At 44.9% G+C, this 27552-nt stretch overlaps 2 protein-coding genes and 2 long non-coding RNA genes across 8 annotated transcripts in view; 2 read left to right on the forward strand and 2 right to left on the reverse strand.

The window, feature by feature from the left end:
* Nucleotides 1–214: 214 nt before the first annotated feature.
* Nucleotides 215–16897, reverse strand: LOC144287978 (kelch repeat and BTB domain-containing protein 6). 2 transcript variants are annotated; one of them, XM_077855497.1, is made up of 2 exons: nucleotides 14601–16897; nucleotides 215–6121 (listed from the first exon to the last, which is right to left on the reverse strand). In XM_077855497.1, the coding sequence occupies exons 1-2, from the start codon at nucleotides 16510–16512 to the stop codon at nucleotides 6078–6080; spliced, it is 1956 nt and encodes a 651-aa protein (XP_077711623.1). In that variant the 5' UTR covers nucleotides 16513–16897; the 3' UTR covers nucleotides 215–6077. The 2 variants fall into 2 exon arrangements, with proteins under 2 accessions (XP_077711623.1, XP_077711622.1); XM_077855496.1 differs by lacking the exon at nucleotides 215–6121 and having other exon boundaries at nucleotides 12068–16884.
* Nucleotides 16898–16926: 29 nt separating this feature from the next.
* LOC144287991 (uncharacterized) lies at nucleotides 16927–26727 on the forward strand. The gene is made up of 2 exons (XR_013355918.1): nucleotides 16927–17179; nucleotides 25505–26727. It is a non-coding gene; the product is annotated as an uncharacterized LOC144287991 (long non-coding RNA).
* LOC144287995 (uncharacterized) lies at nucleotides 17186–22804 on the forward strand. Its single transcript, XR_013355921.1, has 2 exons — nucleotides 17186–19333; nucleotides 21288–22804. It is a non-coding gene; the product is annotated as an uncharacterized LOC144287995 (long non-coding RNA).
* Nucleotides 18025–27552, reverse strand: part of LOC144287987 (uncharacterized) — a 77617-nt gene continuing 68089 nt past the window's right edge. Inside the window, exons 2-5 of one of the 4 annotated variants that reach the window (XM_077855521.1) lie at nucleotides 25509–25577; nucleotides 25072–25148; nucleotides 21642–21699; nucleotides 18025–18899 (exon numbers count right to left, since the gene is read on the reverse strand). In XM_077855521.1, coding sequence (XP_077711647.1) covers nucleotides 18831–18899; nucleotides 21642–21699; nucleotides 25072–25148; nucleotides 25509–25577 — 273 coding nt within the window. In that variant the 3' untranslated portion in view covers nucleotides 18025–18830. Of the gene's footprint in view, nucleotides 18900–21641; nucleotides 21700–22830; nucleotides 22920–25071; nucleotides 25149–25508; nucleotides 25578–27552 lie in introns of those variants that run through there. The other 3 variants (XM_077855523.1, XM_077855522.1, XM_077855524.1) reach the window with 3 other exon arrangements.

The raw sequence follows: 27552 nt of genomic DNA on the forward strand, positions 1-27552 counted from the left end.
ACATTAGTGCCATGACTCTCAATTTTTAAAAAATCGACTTTAAATCTCTCTATATTTTTTTTAAAAAGATTTTATTTATTTATTCATGAGAGACACAGAGAGAGGTAGAGACACAGGCAGAGGGAGAAACAGGCCTCCCTCAAGGAGCCCAATGTGGGACTCGATCCCAGGACCCCGGGATCATGCCCTTGAGCCAAAGACAGACACTCAATCGCTGAGCCACCCAGGTGTCCCTCCAAATCTATATTTAAAAAATCTATTTCCTTTTGCCCAGCCTCATATTTTCGCATAACAGGGTCTCTTTGGTTAAGATACACCTTCAGGAAGGCAAACTTGTCTACACTTACCTATAGATGTTCTACAAAAGGGAATGAATCTTGAACCATTGCTGTACTTCTTTTCCCTTTGATTGTACTTGGCAACAGTCAACTTAACACTTGTGCCACAAGAAGCAGGTATGCGATCTTGTGTGAGCAGTTCTGAGTGACTTGTGTTGTAGAATTGCTTCCGAGCGGTAGAGGGAAGTATTGGCCTGGGTATTTCTAGAAAAGGTAATGCACAGACCTGAAGTAAACTTCTGGCACCAGGGCAAATGGGGAATGCCTTTTTTTCCCCCCTCCTAGTCAGTTCAGACAAGTTCCTGGGTTCTTTAACTTGCATTGGAAATCTAGCTTTCAGGATCCTGCCTTGAAAGTAAACAGGGACCACTCTAAGTGCTTAGAGATGCACCAGTGGCTAGAGTTCTTACCCCAGGTGGAATCTCCCCTCCCCAGTTACGTTTCTTGCTAGGTATTCACTTCCCCCTCCTTGTTGCCCCTGTTATTTTGTTCTCCACATCTTTGACCAAAAAAATGAAAGTAATTATACAAAGGACCACCCAGGTCCTAGTCATACAGCAAACACTTGCTGTGGACTCAGGACATGGGACCAAAGAGAGATTTTCTCCAATGTCTTGAGACCAGAACATCATCCTGTCTTCTCATTTTACAAGTTCAGATTTAAGTTTGAGCCGTAGGGTCTAGGTCATCAACCAAGTCTTTGTCTGCACTTGATTAATAGCGGGAATCCAGCTTCTCCCTTCCTCTTGGCATTAGGATCTTGACGAAGTCGACAGAGAGAGCTTGGAAACTGTTAGCTGCAATAACAAATGAGCTGGTCCTCCAGGGCTGAGGAGCTAAACATGAGTTCTTTAATAAACCACTATGTGATGCAGAAGAAATTCAATTACATCGCTTAAATAATTGGCAAAGCTATTAGCAAGCTGTTCCTAAAGCCCAAAGTAGCCAAACATTGTAAATTGTGGCACCACATGCTGGCTTGAGAAGTTTTTTGTTTTCATTTTTCTTACTATAAGCTTCATTATATCATTATTTCTGCAGCAGTAATCAGGCATCTGGCCTGTAGACTTCCCTGTCATCACGGTGCCTTCTTGGGCATTAATTATTTTGGTTTGGAGATCGGAAGGTAATTTTGGCTTTAGCTCGCTGGACTCAGAGCGGAATAAAGAAGACACGTCCTCATGTTTCCTAAGTATTTATTACCCATACTAATAACAATTTCAGTATTTATCCAGAGAGAGAGGAAATAATGAGCCGAGCAGATCTGTGCCGTGCGCATATTTCTGCAGCGGCTGTAGAAATCATACTCACGCATCATACTCAGCTCTGTTCCCAAAATACTTTTTTTTTTTCAACAGAAGACAAAAATTTGATCAGCACACTGCGTGACAATGGGACTCTTCTCTCTATAAGGGTTTGATTAAATGCCTTTGACCCTTGTCATTGACGACAGAAAGGAGAAAAAGAACAAATTCTGTGACTTGAAAGTATACTACAGAAAGTGGGCTTCTCTGGGAATCTGGCACGTTCAGCTACTGGATCTGCGTGTCTTTGCTTTGCCCTGTCCCCAGATAAAAGGGCTTCGTGGAACAAGGCCCAACGGAAAGAGAAGTGCCACCCTCCCCACTCTGGCCTGGGGTGCAAATGGAAGAAAATTAATATGAGATGAAAACACAAAAGGCTATGCAGTAATTGGTAAAATCTGTGACCTGAACCATGTGAATAGGACAAGGGCATGTCACATCATCTTCTACCCACAGGAACTGAGTATCTTTTGCAGCCAACTTTCAAATTCACACAGACCATAAAAATGTTCACTGGTTCATGAAATGTCTGTTGACTGCACCTCCACATAATAATGCCATTTCCTGTCTTCTGCTATTCCTGAGTCCTCTGACCCAAACTATTAGGTCCAAGACACTACAGGTGTCTATTGACTTTTGAGGAATATTCCCATGCAACTACTATCACTGTGACTGTCCCATAAAAACTGAGCCAAATAGGAAAGAAAAAGATGGATACACTGTGATCTCCTCCTACTTCTCACCCCAGTCCCGGATCTCAGAGAGAACAGATTGCTAGCTGGATCTGCTTGGCACCTTGATCTTGGACTTCTAGCCTCCAGAACTGTGAGAAAATATATTCTGCTGTTTGAACATATTAATGGGATAATGGGGATGCAAACAATCAAGTCCAGGATGTAGGGGTGACTTGCTTTTTTTCCAACAAATAGCAAGAAGAAAGACAACAGATTACTGGAGACTTGAGATACACATATCAAGCAAATGTAATGCATAGATGGTGTTTATATCCTGATTCAGAACAATGTAAAACGATGCTGCTGTAAAAAGAAAATTAACAGTGACTAGATATTAGTAATGATTGTTGGGGCATCTAGCTGGCTCAGTTGGTAAAGCATACAGCTCTTGATCTCAAGGTTACGAGTTCAAGCCCCACATTGAGCATAGAGATTACTTCAAAAAAATTTTTTGAAGGTAACAACTGTTAAAAAATTTTTTTTGTAAAGATTTTATTTATTTATTCATGAGAGACAGAGAGAGAGGTAGAGACACAGACAGAGGGAGAAGCAGGCTCCATGTTGGGAGCCTGATGCAGGTGGGACTTGACTCCGGGACAGCAGGATCATGCCCTGAGCCAAAGGAAGATGCTCAACCACTGAGCCACTCAGGAGTACCCCCGACCCCAATTTTTTTTAAAGTAATGATTGTTACTTGAAGCCTCCCAGTCTGTGGTGTTCTGTTAGGGCAGCCTGAGCAAACTGATATGGCACTGCAGATTTAAGAATTTGAGGAGTTTTTAAGGTCCTATGTTTTTTCTTAATTTAAAACTTTAAAAAGTATAATATACTCATCATAAAAATTTCCAATGATATTCAAGTATATGAAGGGAAAAGTTAAAATGTCCCCCTAACCTTGTGAGCCCCTCATCCAGAGGCAACCAGCCACTGTCTAGTTTGTGTCCTTCCAGAATTTTCTCTAAACGATACGTATATAGCTTTTGATTTCCTTTTTTTTATTTTTTTATTTTTTTTTATTTTTATTTATTTATGTCACAGAGAGAGAGAGAGAGAGAGAGAGAGGCAGAGACACAGGCAGACGGAGAAGCAGGCTCCATGCACCGGGAGCCCGACGTGGGATTCAATCCTGGGTCTCCAGGATCGCGCCCAGGGCCAAAGGCAGGCGCCAAACCGCTGTGCCACCCAGGGATCCCTGATTTCCTTTTTTTTAAATTTTTATTTATTTATTCATGAGAGACACACAGAGAGAGGCAGAGACACAGGCAGACGGAGAAGCAGGCTCCCTGTGGGGAACTGAATGTGGAACTTGATCCCAGGACTTCGGGATCATGACCTGAGCCAAAGGCAGATGTTCAACTGCTGAGCCACCCAGGTGCCCCTGTTTTGATTTCTTTTGGTTTTATAAAAATAAGAATCACTGTATGCCTATTATTCCTCAATTTGATTTTACTTTCAAAGATAGATCATAGATTATAGATGTCTAGGTCTAGGTTCTTGGTTGCAAATAACAGAAACTTCCTCTGATTAAGCAAAAACAAAAGCAATGTGTTGGAAACACAGAGTACTAGCTCAGAAAACATGAAGAAACAAGTTTGTTTTTCTTTTCTTTTCTTTTCTTTCTTTTTTTTTTTTTTCTTAAGTAGATTCCATGCCCGGTGTGGAGCCAGATGTGTGGGGCTCAAACTCATGACCTTGAGGTCATGACCTGTGCTAAGATCAAGAGTCAGACACTTAATTGACCAAGTCACCTGAGTGCCCCCAAGAAACAACAAAAAACATTTTTTAAAGACTTTATTTATTTGAGAGAGAGAGTGAGTGAGAGCACCCAAGATGGGGCAGGGTCAGAGGGAGAAGCAGACTCCCCATTGAGCAGGAAGCCAATGCAGGACTTGATCCTGGGACCTTAGGATCATGACCTGACCCGAAGGCAGACGCTCAACTGACTGAGCCAGCCAGGTGCCTCCAAAATTTCTCAAACAGCCAGAAATAAAGTCAAAATCAAGTCAGAGCAAAGATCAATAATCTAGTCCCACATTTGGGGGGAGGATGTGGGGAAATGGCACCACTACTCACTGCTGGTAGGAGCATAAATTGCCATAAACTTTCCAGAGGGCAATTTGGTAATACCTCATTAAAATTCCAAAGGTACATGCCCTTTGAGAAGTTTGCCCTACAGAAACTTTGGCAAAGATATGAAACCACGAATACAAGGGTATTCATGGCACCATTGTTGGTAATAGCAAAGGACTATACATCCCCTAAATGTCCATCCATAGGAACTGATATATTTACACAATGCCTACTCTAACTATCAAAGAATGAACACGTCCTGGACACACTGATATAGAATGTGCTCCGGGATCAGAAGCAGTTTATAGGGACACCTGGGTGGCTCAGCCTTTGGCCCAGGGCGTGATCCTGGAGTCCTGGGATAGAGTCCCACATCAGGCTCCCTGCATGGAGACTGCTTCTCCCTCTGCTGGTGTCTCTGCCTCTGTGTGTATGTGTGTGTATGTGTGTGTGTGTGTGTGTGTCTCATGAATAAAAAAATAAAATCCTTTTAAAAAGCAGTTTATATAACATGCTACAGTTTTAGTCATGAATGAATTAATGAATTAATGAAAAAAAGAGAAAGATCTGCATATGGTCATATGTATCCAGAAAATAGCCCTAAAAGGAAGGATATACCCCAAATGAGTAACATCAGAAAACTAGGTGTCAGGACAAGGATAAGATGGACAGGAGAAAGGAGAGGGGACTTCTCATTATGTATAGCTTTTGTCCTCTTTGCATTTTGAATTAATTGAATGTAATACCAATTTTAAAAGGAAGTGAAAAGTCACATCAAAAAGTCTTATTAATATGCTGCTACTCTGCTGCTCCCAAAAAGTCGCTGTTCTTTCTGCTGCTACTGCTGCTTCCCCAGAATGAATTCTAAAAGCTCTGCTTCTTTATGCCACTTCTGGAGATTGGAAGTCCTGGAAACGACCATGCGAGCTCATGTTTTTCCCCCACATGCTCTCTGCCAGGAGTCTGGGACAGGACCTGCCTGTGAAGTTTTCGGCATCCATAGAGAAGCCCTGGTCCCCAGGAGAGTCACACAACATTAGGTCATGCAGACATAGGAAAGGGTTTCAGATGTCACACAGTCCCAACAACAAGTTCTATGGCAAACATCTTCCCATCTCAATGCACACAGATCCACCTTGTTTTTTTTCACAGGCCGCATATGGTTCTTTAGTAGAAATGTTTGCCGAATATTTGGGTATATGCTTAGGCTGTGAATATTTGTTGGTGGGTGAACTTTAGTGACTGTTTAACGTTGCTAATGTAACACTGCAAACAACATCCTCCTGTGTACAGCCTCTTCATATTAGTGTGCGCACATGCGCATGTAGATAAGGGAACCTTTTTCCCCTATAGAGAGGACTTGTGAAATGAGAAAGTGTGAGAAAATCACATAAAATCACAATAAATCTGTAGTATGACCTGGTAAGAAAACTTGTTTTCAAAAAAAAAAAAAAAAAAGCTTGGAGGAAGTATGACAAAATGAAAAGGGTACTGTAATCCTACCCGGAGCATGAGAGGAACATGGAAGTGTAAATCCATAAAATCTTGAGCTGTTCCAGTTATCAGATGAGGGTCAGGAGGGTTCTTGGTTAAGCGTTGACACGTACTATGAGTCCAAAAGAAAATGATCTTCAAATCCAGAGAGTGAGCAAGGGAGAGAAGCAGCAAGAATAGCCTAAAACAAAGCATGAATAACAGGCTTTGAGCATCTCCTTAATATACATAAAAATAATTATAATTGTACCTAACATTTATTTTTTTTAATAAAGATTATATTTATTTTTTCATGAGAAACACACAAAGAGAGGCAGGGACATAGGCAGAGGGAGAAGCAGGTTCCCCCGGGGAGCCCGATGCAAAACTCAATCCCAGGACCCTGGGATCACTACGTGAGCCGAAGGCAGATGCTCAACCACCCAGGTGCCCCTATACTTAGGTAATGTTAGCATTTCAAGGTATATTTATAACTCATTATTCCAAACGGAATCTGTATTATCTATTTCTTTTTTTAAAAGATTTTTTATTTATTCATTTATGATAGACATAGAGAGAGAGAGAGGCAGAGACACAGGCAGAGGGAGAAGCAGGCTCCATGCCGGGAGCCCGACGTGGGACTCAACCTCAGGACTCCAGGATCGTGCCCTGGGCCAAAGGCAGGCGCCAAACCGCTGAGCCACCCAGGCATCCCCTGTATTATCTATTTCTAAGCCCAGAAAACTCCCACAAGACCTCCTCGTCCTCCTGAACAAGACCCAACTTTCCTCAAGTACAAAATTAAAAAAAGAACTTAGAATTATTATGTAATAATCTTAATTTTTCTTTTTTTATTCCCTTTTTTAGAGTATTTATTTATTCCTGAGAGGCACAGAGAGAGAGGCAGAGACACAGGGAGAGGGAGAAGCAGGCTCCCTGCGGGGAGCCCAATGTGGGACTCCATCCCAGGACCCCGGGATCATGACCTGAACCAAAGGCAGACGCTCAACTGCTGAGCCACCCAGGGGCCCCCAGGGGCCCCATACTCTTAATTTTTCTAATTTGTTTTGATAAACCAGTATTTGTTTCATTGGAAAGTACATTGCTTTTGCTTCCTCATGGGCTCCTGTGCTTCGCATGGGCCCTAACCTCAATGCTGAATTGTCACAAATAGCCTACTGCTATTATCATGTACTTGTTTGCATTCTGGCTCATAAATTGTTCTGCCATTTGAAGTAAAGACAGGAAGTCTTCAGATCAAAAAAGCAGCATCAGATGCAATGGTTTCATGAAAGCCTTGCTGGACTTATTTTCACAGTAGGCCCAAGAGCTGATATCTGTGCAGATAACCTTGACAGGATCCCTCACTTTTAAAACAAATGAGGAGGAGAGGTAACTGCGTTGGTGCATCGTTTGAAATCCCATAAGCAAAAAAGAATTTGCTGATCCTTTCTTCCTCTTCATCTAGCCAGCTGCTGAACCCCTCTGTTCAAAAGTGAAACCAAATCAAGATACCATTTAGCATGAATCCCTTTACAATTGGTGCTAATTGGCAGTTGTGGGTGGTTAGGGCTTTTATGTCAAAACCGGGAGGTAAGTTAATTGCAATGTGATTTCATTTAGATAAGGTTAGGGGACCGCTTACTGGTGGGTATTACAACCTTATTTATAATAAGAAAAGCATTCAGAACAGCACAGAGGAAGGGTGAAGTAATTATCGCAGGCTACACCTTGGAACTGGGTGGCGCCTGCCTGTCCCTAGAACAGGGGGAGGCAAACCTACAGAAGAGAAAACGCAGCCTCGCGTCTTTGTAAGACCCCCCTGGGCGCATCCACCACTGGCTTCTCTGCCTTGGAAAAACTGGCCGGCTGCAGGGCCCTGGAAACCCTGTCACATCCAACCGATCCTGAAGAGTTTTCTGTGATTGCTAACTCAGTTTAAGAAAACCCTTGTCCGGGCCCTGCCACCCTAAAGCATGAGCCGAAGGAAGAAGGGGGGCAGGGGAAGGGGAAGAAAGAGAAGGAGGAGGAGAGCACCCGCTTCTGGACCTTTTCAGGGCAAATCTCAATTTTTTTGGTGAAAACCCTCCTCCTTTGCTCATGTTACGTGAAATTTAAGAAACGGGCAAGGGGGAGAGAAAAAAAAAAAAGAAAGAAAGAAAGAAAATGAAGCCAAGCCTCAGAGCTCTTTAGAGGCTTGGAGCAATGAATTGCTGAAACTTCCTGGGCACCTTGGCCAGAAAGCCCCACTGAGTGCACAGGTGCTGGTGGAAAGGTGGAGCCCTCGGGAGAGGCTAGGTCAGGCGTGGAGGGTAGAGACCTAGGTTAGGGTGCTCGAGTTCCTCCTCACCTTTGCGTCGGAAGGGGCCTGTTTGCTGGCGAGCTCCCCGCTCTCTCTATCCAAGACACCGAGACACATGCAGGGTGAGGACTGTGATTTGGAACAGCGGCATGATTCCATAATCGCAAACGCCGTGCGCTCGGTTGTCTGGTGGAACATGCCCATCAGAAATAACCTGTAGCTCTGGAGGCCAGTGGGTTGCTATGACAACCAGACAAAAGAGTTTAATAATAGCTCTCCCTCAAAGCTGGAAAATTGACAAAAAGATGAGATTTCTAAATGCAAGGGTTTCTCATATAAATGCAAACAAGCGCCAGATACGCCGATTTCTTTGTTCGACAAATATTCAGTGGGTGCTGCGCCTGCCTGATGTCGGGGGGCTGAGGCCAAGGCAAAGGGTCCCCTCCATGGTGGAGCTCACATGCTGGTGCAGGAGGCAACAGAGCAACAAGCCGGCCGATTCCTGCCACCACCACCACCCCCCTCCCAGAAGGTCCTGCAGGAAAGAGAGTCTTGGGGCTGCGATCCCACACAAAGGGGGTGCCCAGGGCAGAGAACGCAGGGGAGCCCTGGCCGGGCACAGCTCACCAGCAGTGTCTGGGGGGCTTGCAGGAGATTCAGAAATGAAGCAGAAAATGGAGTCTCACAGTCTTGGTTAATGTGGGGACAGACACCCAGCTGCTAGCCGGAGTGTCCCCTGCGCCTGCGGCTGGAGGTGAGGGCTCCGCCTGCCACACAAGGGCGGGTGTGTGCCTTAAAGACAAAATCTGGGGACCTGGAATACAGATGATGGTGATAAAAGCTGTAGCCCACACTTGACAGGAGCCACTATTCACAAGGTTCTCCGGCAGCTGGGTTTTTTTTTCTTTCGTTTCTTGTTTTGTTTTTGAAGTTTGCACAGATCACAGAGTGACCCTCTCTGCGTATATTGAATAAACTATGATGAACTGGAAGTCAGGACAAGAATCCAGCAAGAAGCAAAGTTCTGAATAGACTATTGTGGCTGAGGGTCTGGGCTTCAACAGAGGGGGAGACGAGGAGATTGACATGCACACAGCACTCGCAGAGACCATCCAGGCACAGAAAATGCTAGAATGCTGCTAAATGGCTGAGCTCGCTCTAAGAAACTTCCCAGTTTTCATCATTACTCTGTAATTCTGATAGCTTTGTTTGGTTCTGGGTTGTTTTGTTTTGTTGTTGTGGTTGTTTTAAACAGAAGTAACATTTGCTGTTTAAGATAATTAATACTGCCATTGATTACACAGAGCCATTTGTCAGTGCTCTTTTCTTTCTTTTCAGGAAGTGGAAACATTCCATGATATAATGCCAAGACTAGACTTTGGCTCATGATCTAGGGTTCCAGTACACATTTAGTCTACGAAGCTTTATTTAATCAAAACAAGATGAAGTGCCTTTCCTTGCCTTTTCTGTACAGAGCAGCAGCAAGAGCCCGGGGAGCTCCCCAAGGCCTTCTGGGGGGTGGTGGTGGGGGGAAGGCCTAGCCCGTGTTGTGCAGATTGCAGGAACCCCCAGGATGGTGTTAGCACTTTGGCTGCCATGTGATGACATCTGGCCTAACAGATGGTGCGGGAGAGATTGCTATTTAACCTAACAGCCTTTCTCCCCCATCCTATACGAAGGAACTCCTGGATGTTAACTCAACACATCTTGTTCTAGAATAAAGACTACCTCTTCTGGGCATTCTTGAAGTCAGGTGTGGCTACTCGTGAAGTTCTGGCCAACGTCACATGACTGGAAGTGATGTACACCACCTCTCTTACAGGGGAGGGTCCTGCTCTCTCCCCCCTCTTTCTTTCTTCTGGATGATTGGAATATAGACACCAGAAAAAAAAAAAAAAGGAATATAGACACCAGGACTAACCACTTTGGACTGTATGGACCAGGACAACACCCCCAGGATGGCAGAATGGGAAAATAGAAAAGCCTGAGTCTCAGGGGACTTTCTAGAGACTTAACAAATTGGACTTTTATACGAGAAACTGCTTTTTTAAATAACCACTAGGTCTCTACTACTTAAAACCAGAACTATATTCCAGCCAATAGACACAGTGAGAGAAAACGTTAGCTCTTGAGGTCTTCTGAAGACACAGACTCCAGATCAGGCTGTGCCTGAAGTAAGTCCTATTGCTGAATTTTTCCATTATAATAGGCAAACAAAACAAAACAAAAACAAAAACACAAAACCAAACAACAACAAAACACAACCCCACGAAACCCTCCAAAATACCTACTTGATTTTCTTAAGATGATCTAAGGTGATATTGCTTACAATTCAGAGTCCAGGCTCTTCTCTTTAAGACACACAGTTCTGCGTAAAGACTGCTAACTCTGGGAAACGAACTAGGGGTGGTAGAAGGGGAGGAGGGCGGGGGGTGGGAGTGAATGGGTGACGGGCACTGGGTGTTATTCTGTATGTTAGTAAATTGAACACCAATAAAAAATAAATTAAAAAAAAAAAAGACACACAGTTCTGTTTGGAATAAATACTTTTCCTGACATTACTGTTAAGTGCGGTTAGGTCGTTTTCCTAGAATCAACTTTGCCCCCGCCCCAAAAAAATATTTGATTGAGATACGGTGTTTCTAAGCAATTTTTAACTTTGGAGGTGAGGGTGCAAAAGGCTGACTCCATGAGGTGACTCCCCAGACAAGGTTGTTTTAGGAGGAAACAGGTCTCACATCTAGATGGAATGTTATTACAATGTCCACTCCCTACTCTGTGCCTTGCTCGGACCACACTGAATCCTCACGGGTACTCGCGTGAGAAATGAAAGTTTGACGAAACAGATCCAGGTGACAAATGGCTCAGAGTCAAGGAGGAGGTCCTTCCTGTTTTGCACAAAACCTATTGCCCCCACGGTACTCTGAGCCACAGCAGCCTCCACGAACAGTTTTTTTTTTTTAAGTTTAATTTAAAAAAAAAATCAATGGGTTTATATATATATTGAACACTCTTGTTGGTTTTAAAAATAACATTGTCTTACGTTTCTACCGATAGTCACATTTTCTCTAGGTGATTTTGCTTTCTAATGCTTCCTGGCTTTATCCTATTTGCTATAATGGATATTCCTATAGAGTGATAAAAGGGTCTTGCAGTTTCTAAGCTATGGGAAGGAGACTGTCAAATGTACTCTTACCTTAGGTCTCATGTCTTATCATCCTTGACATAAGAAAAAGACAAATTTGTTGTAATTTTATAAAGAATGGATCAAAAGGGGCACTTAAGTAAGCGCTTTGCCTCCGGCTCAGGTCATGATCTCAGGGTCCTGGGGTAGAGCCCCGCCTCAGGCTCCCTGCTCAGCAGGGAGTCCGCTTCTCCCTCTGCCTCTGCCACCATCACCACCCCTGCCCACCCCCACCCCTGCTTGTGCTCTCTCAAGTAAAGAAAATCTTTTTTTTTTTTTTTAAAGAGTGAATTAAAAGCTTTCCCTAGATTCTTTACTATAGACAAGCCAATTGTAGAATTAATTTCTAGTTTATCCCTTTGGCAGCCCTAATGACACTTATCGTTTGAACTTAGAAGAACTTGCAAAAATCTGGGTTACGCTTTTCAGACTACAGGAACAGATACAAAAGATAATTAAGGTCATTCTAAACCTTACAAAGAGTAGTCTTGCAAACAGTGTTATAGCGAGCATTCACCAAAAGATGTGCTGATTAATTGGAAAAATGAGACAAAAGGTGCTTTCCCGTCAAGAAGGCATTTCAATACCGCTAGTCCTGCCACTCACTGCACAAGCAAGGGTTTATACGTTTGGCACAAACACTGAATTAAAAAGCCAGGAAGTTTAGGTTCTAATACCAGTTTTATTTGCAACTAATCACATACAAATCACTTATCTATAAAATAATGATTAACATCGATTCTCTAAATTCACAAATATATCACAAAACCAAAATTCTTCCCAAGAAAACTTCTTTGTAAACCAAGATATTACTGCTACTTAGCTGTTACCTAACTCCAAGGTTGAGAATGACAAATTAGAGGATTTGTCATTTATCAGTCGTTTGCATACCTTAATTCTGCAGAGAGACAATCTGGTGAAGATCAGCACTGTCCTATTTCAACCTTACAAAACAGAAAGCTATCCGTAAGAAGTTACTGGTGAAGAAAAAATTGGCCAAATACACTACTGAGACACAGCTTTGTGTTAAGTACAGTGCTTATAACAACCCTGCTGTTAAAGAGAACAAAATGTAGCCTTAAACAACTAAAAGCATGTTTGCCCTTTTGAAGGAACACATACTGTTAGGACAAGCATCTCAGTTCACTAAAAATGTTAACCAGGAATGTTTTGTAGGATCTTCAGATGGCCAATCAAAACGGCTGAGACAACCTTTTTTTTCTTTTCTCTCTTCCTTATTACCCTTTTGTGTCTCCCTCTCTCCATTTTCACCCTATGGTATTTCATTTAAAAAATCCAGTTTCCCCACCTGAGAACACCAATCAATCCTCTGTACTCAGCCACGGTGTAAGAAATGTTAGCATTCTATCACTAGAGCATAAACATAGAAGAGGAATTAGCATGTTACTGAATGAAGATTCAGGAAGAAAATTCTAACTGGGTCTAGAAAAAACGGATACACCATAAGCATCTGGTCATTTTTCACGGGTATGTAGCGTGACAACCATAGCTAATAAACCCTCAAGAGGTAAGCACTTGTATTTAGCAATGTCAGTTTTGTACGATGTAGTCTCTGTTTCTGAACTTTCCCTTACATAGTGTGACAGAAACAAAGACCGGAGCATGGTTCACAGAGAAACACGGAACAAATACAAATACCCTAATAAAATAACCATGTATACCACTGCTTAGGGAAATAGTTTAGACGAAATATACTTTCACTACTGGCCCCAAATGCCATCATTCACTTATGTTATTTAACTGTAAACTTTTAATACAAAAATACCTTTAAGCTGATAATAACATTTAGTGACTTACAAAACTGACAATATTTCAATGCTACACAAAACAGTTCTATACACAACTTAAAGTTTTAAAGTTCTTTGCTGGCACTTGATTTCATAGTTGATAGACACAATATCTACTGATCTCAATAAAATACTGTTCTTAGCTTACACATATTTTCAAAACGAATATTATTTCATTAAACAGCAAAGAATAATCACATTTTGCTGACAAATCTAAGATGAACACCAAAACTGTACAGCCAAAGTATTTTAAGAATCACATAAACTTTTTAAGACAATGGATACAAATTTACACAATCGTGTCCAGTGAAAAAGAGGATGATTCCTCTGATTCTGTGAAGCATATATCAAGTATAGATCAAAAATGTGAACCTACAAAGCAAGTTAGTTTAGTTTTTCTTTTTTTTAAGGTTTTTCCATGACTGGTGACACTACCAGAACAGATGGAAAATTGGTCACTGTTTGCAAATACACATTTTACATTACAAATTTAAAACAAATTTCTTTTTAAACAGTTGAATCTTGTGTGTGTCTGTTTTTACTTTTAGTGAGCTTACGGCCATCCTGTACATCATTACAAATGAAATCACCAGTCACATTAAACATCTGCCTTTTTTTTTTTTCTTCTTCACAAAAGGGGAGGTAAGTAAACTAAAATCTGGAAAACTATATTTAAATTAGAACACATTTTGTAATAATCCACTAGTTTAAAGTTTTGGGAACCTACTACCCTGTTCTGAAGGGAAAGATACACTTTCAAAACCCTACCTGGTGATTCCTACCCAATCGGTTTTCTATTTTAAAAATCAAAATTCAAGTCACAGTACTTGTGGCACAAAACAGAAGATTTAATAACAAAAGACTAAATTAGTATAATCAAACATAAACATACCCAACAATCAAATCAATACTGGACTTTTAGAACAGTAAATTATTAAATAGGTTGATTTCTTTGTGTATAAATTCCCTAACATTAAATTATGTTAGTATTTCAAACAATACCCTTTCTAAACCAAACCTGAAATCAATCAACCTGTGTTGTTGTTGTTTTTTTCCCAGCAAAGAGAAAGGGCATCTCTTTAAGACACTTTCCAAAGCAGTAAAAACACCTTAGTGTTTCAACCTATCTACAACAAACTCTGCTGATCCTGTGCATTTCACTGAGGTGCTACCTGAACCCACAAATCATCATCAGATAAAGAACTTGAACTTCCTGACTCAGAGTCCAGCTCACTGAATCCACCTAAATCCCATTCGGTGCTAGATTCACTCGGCACGTCTTCTTCCTCAGTGAGGAAACTGTGGCCAGGTTCAAGGCAGGAAGGATAAACACGAGCTGAGAGGCAAAAGAAGTTGGAATCAAACTGGAAGAGGCCTAAGGTGGTACCTATGTTGATCCACTGGTCTCCCCTAGTGTCATATTCATACACGGTCACCCGGTTCTTCTTCCACTGTGGGGTGCGAGAGGTGATCAGCAACAGTTTTTGGCCGTGATTGATTATCCGGTAGTTGTTGGTCTCCGACACCAGGGGAATATTGTTAATCTGCCTCCATTCCCCCCTGACTGGGTTGTAGACCTTCATGACGGGGATGTCGCAGATACAGTAGATCTCATCATTGAAGACACAGGCTTCCTGAAAGTCATTGCGCTTGAGGGAAACACACTTGAGCCACATATTGTGGCTCGGATCATAGCAGAACATGCGCTTACTGTTGAGGGCGTAAAGATAGTTCTGGATGACCATTAGATCAAAGGATATAAAGGAATGGGGTAGCGGAGCCACCAGTGCCCACTGGTTTCTCTGGACACTGTAGCACTCCACCTCCTTTAACTTAACACCGGTAATGGGGTCTCGCCCACCCAAAATGTAGATGTAGCCATTGAGGTAGGCCACATCCATGCCCTCCCGGCACAGCAGGCGGTCGGCCAGCTGCTGCCAACTATTCTGGGCTGGCTTGTACACCCAGAGGTCCTTCCTGGGCTGCGCGGCCAGGTAGATGTCGTGGTCTGGAGAGACGCAGACAGCTAAGGTGGTGACAGTCCTGGTGTGAGCAAGGCAGGTCAGAGGCGAGGGCACTTTGTAAATATCGCCGGTGTATGGGTCACAGCACAGAAAGGGATCTCTAGGATGTCCAAAGAAGATCACCATCTTCTTAGCACACACGCCCAGCCTCTGGGGTGGGTTTTCAGCTATGGGTACAACAGAGGAGCTGCTGCTGCTGCTGCTGCTGGTGCCGCCGCCAACCCCACTACCCCCACTACCCCCGCTGCCGCCGCTGCCGCTGCTGCCGCTGCCGCCGCCACTGCCACCGCTGCTGCTGCTGCCGCCGCCACAGCTGCCGCTGCTGGTCTCTGGCTTGGGCGCCAGAGCCTTGCACAGCTTGTCACCATAGCGCATCTGCAGGGCCCCCTCGATAAGGTCCAGACAGTACTTTTTCACAATGGTGTTGGTCAGCAGCCCCTCCAGGTAATCTTTATTTTCATCAGTGAAGTGTGTCCAGCGGACACACTTGAAGACTTCCGCAGCGCTGGGTCCGCGCTCCTTGGGAGCCGCCTCCAGCCACTGCACGGCCACATGACACACGGTCTGCTCCAGCTCTATGTTGAGACTATCCAGGCGCAGGATGGACAGCAGCTGGGCGAGGGTCAGATCCGCCAGAGTCTCTTCCCGAATCGAACCCATCTGGCTGAGCTGCTTGAAATTGTGGGCTATGAAGGACTGGGCCTGGGATCGCAGCTTGCGGTGGCCGAAGGCGTCGGCGAACTTGAAGATGGCGGTGCAGTTGGCCAGGTCGAGGCGGCGGGCCAGGAAGGAGGCGCAGGCCTCCCGCACGTACTCGAGCTGCAGCATGTCGGAGGCCGCGTAGAGGCGCTCCACGTTGGCCTCGCTCAGCGACACGCGGCCCGTGTAGCAGTAGTCGACCAGCACCTCGAAGGACTCGGCGTCCACGTCGTGCATGGTCACGTTCGCCTGGTGGCTCTCGTACATGCCGCCCGTGAACATGCTCTTGAAGTAGGGACACGCGGCCGCCAGCACGTTCCGGTTGCAGGGGAAGAGGCGGCCGGTGCCGGGCCCGCTGCCGGGCGTCACCACCTCGATGGTCACGTCGCACAGCAGCCGCGCGTCGTAGAAGGACTTGAGCTGCGCCAGGAGGGCTGCGGAGTGAGCCGCGTCCTTCAGCTCCTCCGGGCCCGTGAAGAAAGCCGAGACCGTGGGCTTGTGGATCCTCTTGGGCCGCTTGCCGCCGCGGGGACTGGCCAGGCGGCGAGAACGCGGAGCCTCTTCCCGGGACTGCATGGTGGAGATGGCGGCGGGGTACGAGGGCGAGAACGGGTGCACGGACCGGGCGCGGGCTCCTCCTCGCCCTCTTCGCGCGGGCGCTAGATCGCGGCGTCTCCGGAGAGACTGCAGCACGGGTCCATTTACCTAATCCAGCCGTATGCCGCAGTGCCGCCTCCCTTTATCACGTAGCCAGCGCCTGACTCACCCGCTTCCAGTTCCGCGCCCTTTTCTCCGCCTCAGCTCGCCTTACAGAACCCGGCTGGACGGAACCGAGAGAGCCGCCACTGCCGCGCTGGCAATACCGGTAGGCGTCCAGCGGAACTACGGCTCCCAGGCTGCCTTTCGCGCCCCGAGGCATGCCGGGGCCCCTCCAGACTCCAGGGGATAGGCGGATGGCCCGGAGCCGCTGTGCACGCTGGGAGTGGTAGTTTCCATAGGCATCGCGAGATTTATCGGCCGTTCATTGTTTTCGGCCGACAGAATTAGAAATCGCTAATTTTCGGCCGTTCGCTTTTATGCTTTAGAACTTTGAGCCTGGAATCCGGGTTAGCCCTCCTGGTTTTCGTATCTGCCACCTTGTTGGGCTCCGCGCTCGGGACGGTTTTTTTTGTTTGTTTTTTTTTTTTAATGTGAATAACGACGGTGTGTCCCAGCGCCGTGTGACGACGACGACGTGAATTGCGTAGGTTAAATAAGGATGCTCGGACTGCACAGTCGCGGGTTAGGCTGATAAAGACTCTCGCGGCGCCCGTGAGGTGGAGGTCGGGTGCCCTTTAGCTTCTCTTTGCTCGTTTAGGAGATCATCGAGCGCTCCCTCTTGAGATGTAGGAGCCCGTGGGGGGAAAAAAATCGAGAGCCCTGCAGGTTTTCCTCAGAGATGCCGCCCCTTCCGCGCCCCCGCCTTTTTGTAATACATTCTTTTTTTCTTTCTTTCTTTTCCCCAAAGATTAGTTTTAGGCGTATGATATAAGGATTTCAGTGATTCTGTGCGTTGCTCGGTGTTCATCAGGATAAGGGTCCTCTCCATCGCCTTTCGCCCATCCCCCCCTTCTTCCCTGGCAACCGCCGTTGTGTCTTCTGGATTTAAAGTCGGGGGTGTTTTTGTTTGTTGTTGTTGTTTCTTTTCTTTTTTAGCGATTGAGTTGGGTTTGTTTTTTGGGTTTGTTTTTGTTTTTTTTTTTTTTTTTGAGTTGGTTTTTAAGAGCAGTTTCCGGTGCCCCAAGATCGAGCTGGGTTTCACGGGGAGCCGCCACCCCCCGCACCCCCTGACGGTCCCCCCTCTGGCCGACACCTCGCCTCCGGGGGTGCGCGCCACGGGGTCATCGTGGGTTACAGCGGGCTGTTGAGATTGGGTTCCGCTCCTGGGTGCAGTTGCGAGGGTCCTGCAGAAGGTGTAAGGTCACGGGCCCACCATTACAGTGACCTACAGAACAGCCCCCACGGCCATAAAAATTCCCTGTGTTCCATCCCTGTGTGCTTCCTTCTCCCTGCCCTCCCACCCACCCGCGCCCGCCCAGAAACCACTGATTTTCCTTGCTGTCTCGTTTTAACTTTTTTCCCAGGATGTCGTATAGTTGAAACTGGACAATGTGTAGCCTACTATTATTATTATTATTATTATTATTATTATTATTATTATTATTTACAATGTGTAGCCTTTTAAAAACATCTTCTTTCACTTAGCAATAGTCATTTCAGGTGGCTCCATGTCTTTCTTTTTTCCAGCTTAAAAGCTCATTTCTCTTATCACTGAATGATATTCTGTTGTATGTATAGATTTGCCGCAGTTCACTTACCCATCATCATCCACTCTAGGACATTCCGTTTGGTTTGGGTTTTTTACAGTTGTGGCTAAAACTGCTGTGAACACTCGTGTGCTGGTTTTTGCGTGGACGTAAGGCTTTTTTCGGGTCATTTCGGTAAATGCCAAGGAGAGTGATCTTGCTGGGTCCTCGGGCTAGATCATGTTTAGCTTTGTAAGGAATCGCCAAAATGTTTTCCAAAGTGGTGGCTATACAGTTTCTGCATTCCCGCCGGCAATTAATGCGCGTTCCTGTTGTTCCACATTCTTCCCAGCGTTTGGTGTTTCAGGGTTTTGAGTTTTTGACCTTACAGATTTTAAAGTCACCTCTGGAAAAATGCTGAAGTACATGGTAGTAGTTTAAACATTCAGCAGTATCTGCAAGGGCTGTTAAATTTCAATCTCAGAGAGCAATATATATGGATTAGGTCAAATTATGTAAAGCGGGCATATAAATTAGATGATTGAGTGGTCTCACAAAGTCCATCTTTCACGTTCAGGAAGCGGTGCACAAAGTATTTCCATTAACCTCTTAATGTGAATGTTTAAAACCAGTCCAATATACCTCCTTACACGCCCATCTCCAGATCAATGGAAGCATCTAGAATTCCAGTTGAGGATAATTTTAAATAAAAATATTTCAACAAGGAGATCTTGTTCTACTCAGGATCCTTAAAGCTCAGTGTCGTACATACTCAAATACCCTTTGAATTAATCTAGTCCATGCTTTATAAAAATGTTGTATATTTGTGTTTATCCACATTGTTTCAGCATAAACCCTCAAGTTGTGCTCAGTCACTGAGTTTTAACTTCTTCATGTATGCCTTTAACAGCATTACTTGCTTTCCATTGCTTTTCAGAGAAATGCAAAATATTAAACACTGCTCTCAGGCCTACAGTAGTATTGTTCAATAGAATTTTCTACGATGGTGAAAATGTTCTGTTATCTATAAAACCAAAGAGAAGCCAAAACTGATCTTTCCCACACAGCCTTCAGACAACCCTGCTGATGTCCTGATCTTGGACTTAAAAAGTGTAAGATGATAAATTTCTTTGGTTTAAGCCACCCAGTCCATGCCACAAACAAAGTACCATGTCAGCCCTAGAAAACTAACACCAAAATCTTTTATTTTCCTCACCAACTTCCCTTGGACTACATAAGCAATATCTGCAGTGGGACTTGATCTACCACTTACTTGCCTTTGTCTACATCTTATTCTGTCTCACTAGTACCTCTCACTACACAACATGGCTTAGTGCTTAGTTCCACTGGCTCCCTAATCTTCACTAGGAATATCAGAACTTTCTGCTCCCCCAAATGCTTTAGCCTTGAAGTCCCTGTCTCTGTACCCATGCACCTTTCTTTGCCTTTTTATGACTCCTTGATCATCAGATTTTTGTTGTTGTTGTTGTTCCTATAAAACCCCCCAAATATTTAAGTATACATTATGTTAATTATAATACCTGACTCCCTTGGTAGGGAGTCAGAGGTGGCTCACTCCTAATGACACAGGCTAAGCTTGGGAGGCCAAATCCCTGGAAGTAGCAGCACAGCCTTCCATGCCACTCCTAAGATGACCAGGACATACTGAAAACTAGAAGCTCTCCAGAATTTCCACCCTATGATTCAAGGCTTTATTGACACATCTTATAAGAATCCAATCCCCCCAGTAAAGAATCCTACTGGCGAGGGATAAGGACTAATTGAATACTTGTGAGCCATGAACTAACTAAACCCAGGTTTCTCTAGTTCCTAACCCCAATGCTATCTGGTCTCTATGCGATCCAACACCACTCACTTCACAGTTTCAGCTCATGTTCTGCTTCCCCCCCACCCCAGTATACCCCTTCACCCTGATTCAAATATCTTTTTGGCCATCACATGGAAAAAATTAACAATATGCATGGACTGCCACGCCTCAGGGGTTTCTCGAAGCCAGTAATTATTTCTCTAGGACTCTCGGCAAACCTGAGAAATTTAACCTTTCCCTGTAATTCTCTCCTTATCCGTCATGCAGATGACTGTCTTCTCTGCTCACCTGATTTTAACAGCTTGTTTATTACAAGCTTTTTTGCCCACAACGGACAGGTTTCTAAAAACACAACGCAATTATTCAGCCATCTCGAGAGCATCAGCTAGGGCGTGCTATCTCCTGTGAAGGGACAACTCTCTGTCCCCTGAATGCAATAACACCATCATTAATTCCCCTTTCCCTGAGACCAAAAAGCAACTCTGAGGATTTCTAGGATTAGTTGTTTAATTGCTAGAACCAGACCCAGAGCCTTTTGGCTATTGCCTCTCCCTTGTAATGCCATGACTAAGAAAACAACACCATTCTCCCTAATTGGGACTCTCCTTCCACATCTGCATTTCAAAACCTGAAAACCTGCTTATCTGTTTCTCCCACTTTTAGACTCTCCAATTGCTCATTACCCTTTTCCCTTCCTTTACAACAAAAGAAGGACATTCGTGTCCTTGTTTTTAGGCTGGTTAGAAGCCTTTCCGTGCAAATGGGCTCTGGCCACAACTGTAGGGAAGCTGCTACCAGAAAGCATTTTCCCCACTCTGGAACCCCTTTGTTCCTCTCTAGCAGAGAAATTCACTCCAGTGGTAAGGTTATTCAGGATGTTCAACAAGTACCCACACTGCTACTAAAATTTCTCTGTTCTCTACCTCCCTCAGTCCTCGGGGGGAGGGGGGAGCAAAACAAACACAATGATACTCTTAAGTTCAAAACAGCCAAACTCTATGAGAAACTCAAGCAGCCACAGTTCTTGCACCTAGCTGTGATGATCCTTAACCCCTCGTCCTGCAGGCAACATTGATCATTCTCTGATGAAATGATGAGGATTATTATTAATCCTCATTAATAGGCCAGTGAGGATTCCTCACCTCTTCTGGTCTTAGGCACCCTTAGTTTGACCAATCCAACACCCACCCTTCAATACCGCTAACGTCTTGTCAAATACACTCATTTATCATCAACAGGTCGGGTTTCCTTTACCACCACACCCCTCCAAATTGGAGACTTAACCTTCTGCAAAAGCATCACCAAAAGACCAATCTTGAGTCCGAGTGGAAAGGGTCTTACACTGCATCCTATATGCCAATACTGCTACAAAACTACAAGGGGTATGACACATACTTTATATCTTACAATTGAAAAATGCAAGACAAGTCTAATTTCACATATAAGGAGCTTGGAATTCATCACTCTAACAAGTAAAAAGCTGCACAGCCTGACAACCAGTGGGTCTTCTTGGATTCTTAAGAGAGGAAAATACAGAGCCAAAGGTTGCTCAAGACTGAAGAGACAGGGGAATATGGGGAGTCGTGGCTTACCGGAACAGACACCCAGGAGTGGAAACTGCAGCCAGGACTGGTGCCACGGTGGAAAAACCTGAAACATGAGGAATTGCTGAGGGCTCGGTGTGGGCAATGCCAGAGTGAACAACTCCAGAGGACCTGGTCATGGGCAGGGATCAGGTGGTGGGCACAATACTGTGGGATCTACCTCCAGGACCTTGACTAGTCTTCACAGCAAACACAGAGAAAGAGCCCTTCATACTTCCGAAGGGAGAGAGGAAAAGCAACCATTTTTTAAAATACATCAGAGCCCTCTGTTCTTAACAAGGATTGTTTTCAGGAGAAACGAGTTAATCAGAGCCTCACCTGCTAGGATCTTATCAGAGCCCAACTGACCTAAATGAAGAGAAATACCCAACGCCTGCCCACTCTGTTCAAATTCTACCTGGCCTGAGGGGAAAGAAAATAAACACAAGAACTTTTAAAGCTCACAGTCCAGAGGTAAAAGCTCACTAAAAGACTGAAACTGAATCATAGAATGATTGCAGAACATGTCCCCTCCACCCACACCTCACCACCGCATTACTGCAGGCCTCTTTAGGACCATTTATTTTATCCTGCACATCACCTCTGGCTGTGGAGAAAGAAAGGTAAAATTTGAAGAAAAAGCAAGTGTGTTTTTTTATGTTGAATATCTTTTTTTTCTTTTTTCTTTTCTTTGCATTTAAGTGCAGTTTACACACAAGGTTACATTTTTTTTTTTAATTGAACTACAGTTGGCCCATAATGTTAGTTTCAGGTGTCTAGAGGAGCCAGTGTATTTAAGAAGACAATTTGAAGAGACGGCGCAAGCACCGGAACCAGACGTGGCAGGAATGTTAGAATGATCAGACTAGGGATTCTTGAAAACAACTATGAATAATATGCTAAGTGCTCTAAGGAGTAAAGTCCTGTTGGTGGGACCCTGCAGCTTTTTGATCTGCAGACCCAAATAGAAATTATCTTGAAATTTTCAGTGATGCAGGGCATTGGACTCCTTGTGCAAAAAAAAATAATAAAAAAAAATTGGGGGAACCCAAGACCTCTATTTGATTTTTAAGTAAAGCTTCATTGAGGTTAATTAACATGCTGTAAAACTGCACATATTTAAAATTGTATACAAAACTGTAGATGGTAAATCTATATAAACTCCTTTTCCTTGTGCCCTTTAAATAAACTTCTCCCACACAGTAAATTATTTTGTATTAAAAAAACAAAACAAAAACATGCAGCATGCAAAACGAACTGGGCAATGTCAACAGAGAAATGGAAATCCTAAGGGAAAAAAAAACCAAAAGAAGCGATAAGAGGTTATAATTTCAAGATGATGATATTGGGAGATTCTGAACTCACCTTCTCCCCCCCGGAAAGACTGAATTTAGAGCTATATATGGAATGATTTCCTGGGGGGGGGGGGGCGGTAGGGAATCGAGAACTGATGGACTGACCCCTCCCCACGGGGCAGATGAGAGCGAAACCACAAGGAACTGGGTACGGAAGGCTGAGAACAATGTTGCCGCAAACCTCACCCCTAGTGGGAGACCACGCACCCAGAGCTTCCCCATGCGGAGAAGGGCTCATACCCCACGCTGGGCACCCCACTTCTTAACACTACCAACTGGGAGGTAAGCCCCAAACCATCCGGGCTCCCATCCACAAGCCCCAAGGGCTGGAGGAACCGAGGAATGGTTCGTAAAGGGCGCGCGTGCAGACTCACCCTTCCCGGGGCCCAGCGCAGGAGCAGCCCTTTGGGAAGCACCTGGGCTTTACCCAAAAGGGACTCGGTTGCTAATTTTAAAAGCCCTGGTCAGAGGGGCAGGGGCTGGATGGGATATTCTCCAGGGATGGAGATGCTCTCCCTCCGCCCTGCTAGAGCCAGCAGGCCCCTGCCCCCCACTTCCCTCCTTTCCAGTAGGTGCCATATTTAGGCTCCACTAGGTGGACACTGTGAAAATTAATAAAAGGAAGACTTGTTTGGAACAGAGTCAGGAGGCCAGCGGAAGAGCGCTCAGCCCTACTGCCCCGGGTCAATCCCACTACTTTATTTCTCCCACCCCACCCCTGACAACAGGAGGAAGGAAGGTTTTTTGGGAGAGGAGATGGGAGGGATGGATGGGGGAAGGAGGGGGAGATGGATGGGGGAGGAGGGGGGATGGATGGGGGAAAGAGGGTAGGGATGGAGGGGGGAAAGAGGGGGGATGGATGGGGAAGGAGTGGGGAGATGGATGAGGGAAGGGGGATGGATGGGGGAAGGAGCGGGGGATGGATGGGGAGGAGGGGGGATGGGTGGGGGAAAGAGGGTGGGGATAGATGGGGGAAGGAGGGGGGAGATAGATGGAGGAAGGAAGGGGGGAGATGGATGAGGGAAAGGGGGATGGATGGGGGAGAGGGCCTTCAACAATGGGGGCAATGAGAGGCCGGCACAATTTAGCCAATGAAAAGCCACGATACTTCCAGCTCTCAGTTTAGGCCAATGGGGCTCTTTGTTTGTAGGAGCCCCGCCCCACTCTTTCTGCTATAAAAGAGCTTCCCCACCGTATATTCTCCAGATTTGCCTCGAGCTTTGGCGGGTGCGGCTCGGGCAACCTTGCAGTTCTCTGCTATTCTGGGGAGGGGGGGGGAAAAAGGGAAAGCAAGCTAACTTTTGCTGTTAACATAACTGGCAGTTATTTTCAAGGTTAATAGCACCGTCTTCAGTGTTCTCACTCTGCCTTGCTAAAGCCAGCGGATGCGATTCTTTTTTTTTTTTTTTTTCCCTTTTCTTGTTTTGGTCAGGGTGCCGCTTGATCCCTTGGCTGTGGAGGCTGGAGAGACTTGCATCCCTGGGTCCCAAAGGACTGTGACAGTCAGACAGTCGTTGGCCCTCCCAGGGCACCACGCACATGCCCAGGCTTCCTGAGAAGGAGGCCTGTTGACTCTGGGAGCTGTGAACTGACCTTGCTCCCCAAGCGGGCTTCTGGCCTGACACACTGGGGGGTAGGGGAGTACCCCCCAGGGGACAGAGGCCAGTGGCTGCAGTCTCTGTGCTCTCCCTCTGCCTCCCTCCAGCTCAACTGGTATCTTCCAGAAAGGGCCTTCAATATCTGGTGTCTGGTGCCCTGAGTTTCGCAGCTGCAGCCCAGGAACACCCTACATCGCCTGGCTCTAGGGGCCAGCAGGGCTTAAGCTTGCGGGTCCCAGGGTCTGTAACCAACCGAGAAGGAGTGTGCAAACAGCTAGGCCCCCCAGCAACAGGCCGCAGACTCAGGGGCTCTGTCTTTCGATGAAAGAGGCCTTGTCATAGCACTGGCCTGAGGGCCAGGCTTCTAATTAAATGTATATCTGGGAGTTGACTGTGACCCTTTCCTGAGACTACAGAAAGCAGCCACTGCCTTTGCACACTCCCCCTGTCCCGCTCCAGGGTGCCAGCACTGCAGGGAGGTCTTACATGTTTCTGGCGTCCAGCTTTGACTTCAGGTCTGGCTTTGGAGGCCAGGAGGCCTTGCGGTCCTGGTTTCCATGGCACTGTAAATGTTGGAGAGAGATGACTTTTTAGCAATCTGTTACCCTCAGGGCACTGCACACACAGCAGACTGAAACACTGAGAAGAAAATTAGAAGTAAAATTAAGGGGGCATCTGGCTGGCTCAGTGGGTAAAGCACGCGTCTCTTGATCTCAGGGTGGTGAGTTCGAGCCCCACGTTGGGTGTGGGGCCTACTCAAAACAAAACTTGAATTGCTATGCCAAGAGAGATGAGTATATAAAATTATATAAAATTCACTTCAACACCTATCAGTAATTGACAGGTGCAGCAGGCAGAAAATCAGCGAGGATATATAGTAGTACTCCCTTACGCACGGTTTTGTTTTCCCTGGTTTCAGTTACCTGCGGCCAACTGTGGTCTGGAAGCTGATGAGCCTCCTGCGGACTTAACCTCAGAAGGTCGGTAGTAGCCTAAAGTGACAACACGATGCCTATGTTATTCATCTCACCTTGTCTCATCACATACACGTTTTATCATCTCACATCTCGAGAGGCAGGATGAGCACAGTACAGTAAGATGTTCTGAGAGAAGGCAGCCCAGGTGGCCCAGCTGCCTTCCCCCCAGGGCCTGCTCCTGGAGACCCGGGATCGAGTCCCATGTCAGGCTCCCTGCATGGAGCCTGCTTCTCCCTCTCCCTGGGTCTCTGCCTCTGCCTGTGTGTGTGTGTGTCTCATGAATAAATAAATAAAATATTTTAAAAAAAGATGTTTTGAGAGAGCACATTCGTGTAGCTATCACTACAGGATATTGTTATAATTATTCTAGTTTATTATGGGTGTGATTCATCTCTTACTGTGCCTAATTTACATATTCAACTTTGTCCTAGGTGTGTGTGTGTGTGTGTGTGTGTACAGGAAAAAAAACAGCATATATAGGCCTTGGTAGTATCTGTTTGTTCAGGTAGCCATCCGCTAGAGATCTTGGAATTTATCCACCATGGATAAGGGAGGGCTACTTTAGTTGAACTGAACAGCACCATCGATCGGCTTGATCTAAATTGACATCTGGGGCAGCCCTGGTGTCACCACCTTCAGCCTGGGGTGTGATCCTGGAGACCCCGGGATCGTGTCCCATGTCGGATTCCCTGCCTGGAGCCTGCTTCTGCCTCTGCCTGTGTCTCTGCCTCTCTCTCTCTGTGTCTGTCATGAATAAATAAATAAAATCTTTAAAAAAAAAAATTGACATCTGACATTTGAGGAATGCTTCATTTGCAACAGCAGAATATACATTCCTCTTAAATTCACGGGGAACATTTACCAAGATAGACCACATTCCAGGCTGTAAAACACAACTTAGCACGTGTCAAAGACTAGAAATCACATAACGTATATTCTCGGACCACGTGGAATTACACTAGAGATCAGTAAGGGAAAAATAACTGGAGAACCCCAGTACATATGAGTAAGGGTTAAATAGCACACTTCTTTCCTCAAACCCCTCAGCTTTACTGGAGTGTGATTGACAAATAAAAATTACATATATTAAGGTTGTAAACATGATTTTTTAAAGGTATATAACATGATGGTTTAGGATATTTTGTGTAATGAATACCACAATTAAGTTAGTTAATACATCCATCACTTCACACAGTTACCTTAAAAAAATTTTTTTTTCATCATGAGGACATGTAAGATTTACTCTTAGCAGAGTTCAAGTATACAATATAGTATTATTAACTGTAGTCACCATGCTGTACATTAGACACCTGGGACTTATTTATCTTACAACTGAAATTTCCAACCCTTTGAGCAACCTCTCCCCATTTCCTCACCCCTAGTCACTGACAACCTCCATATATTCTCTGTTTTTATGAGTTTTTTTACATTCCACATATAAGTGGTCATACAGGATTTGACTCTCTGTGCCTGACTTATTTCACTTAGTGTAATACCCTCCAGTTTCATCCATGTTGTTGCAAGTGGTAGGATTTCCTTCTTTTAATGGCTGAGAAATATTCCATTATATATGTGTATTACATTTTCTTTTTTCATTCAGCAATGGTTACTTAGGCTGTAGCTATATCTTGGCTTTTGTGAATAATGCTGTAATGAATATGGGAGTATGGATATCTCTTCAAGATACTTATTTCATTTTCTTTAGATATACACCCAGAAGTGGGATTACTGGATTATACAGTAGTTCTATTTTTAATTTCTTGAGGAATCTCCACATAGTTTTACATATGGCTACATCAATTTAAATTCCCACCAATAGTGCTGAAAGTTTCTCTTTCTCCACATTCTTGTTATCACCCACATTTGTTATCTCGTCTTTTCTTTCATGACTTATTTATTTTAGAGAGAGAGAGAAAGAGGGCGCCCAGGTGAGTCAGGGGAGGGGCAGAGGGAGAGAATCTTCAAGCTGACTCCCTGCTGGGCACAGAGT

This window comes from Canis aureus, chromosome 17, assembly GCF_053574225.1.
Source record: "Canis aureus isolate CA01 chromosome 17, VMU_Caureus_v.1.0, whole genome shotgun sequence".
NCBI classification, from domain to species: Eukaryota; Metazoa; Chordata; class Mammalia; order Carnivora; family Canidae; genus Canis; species Canis aureus.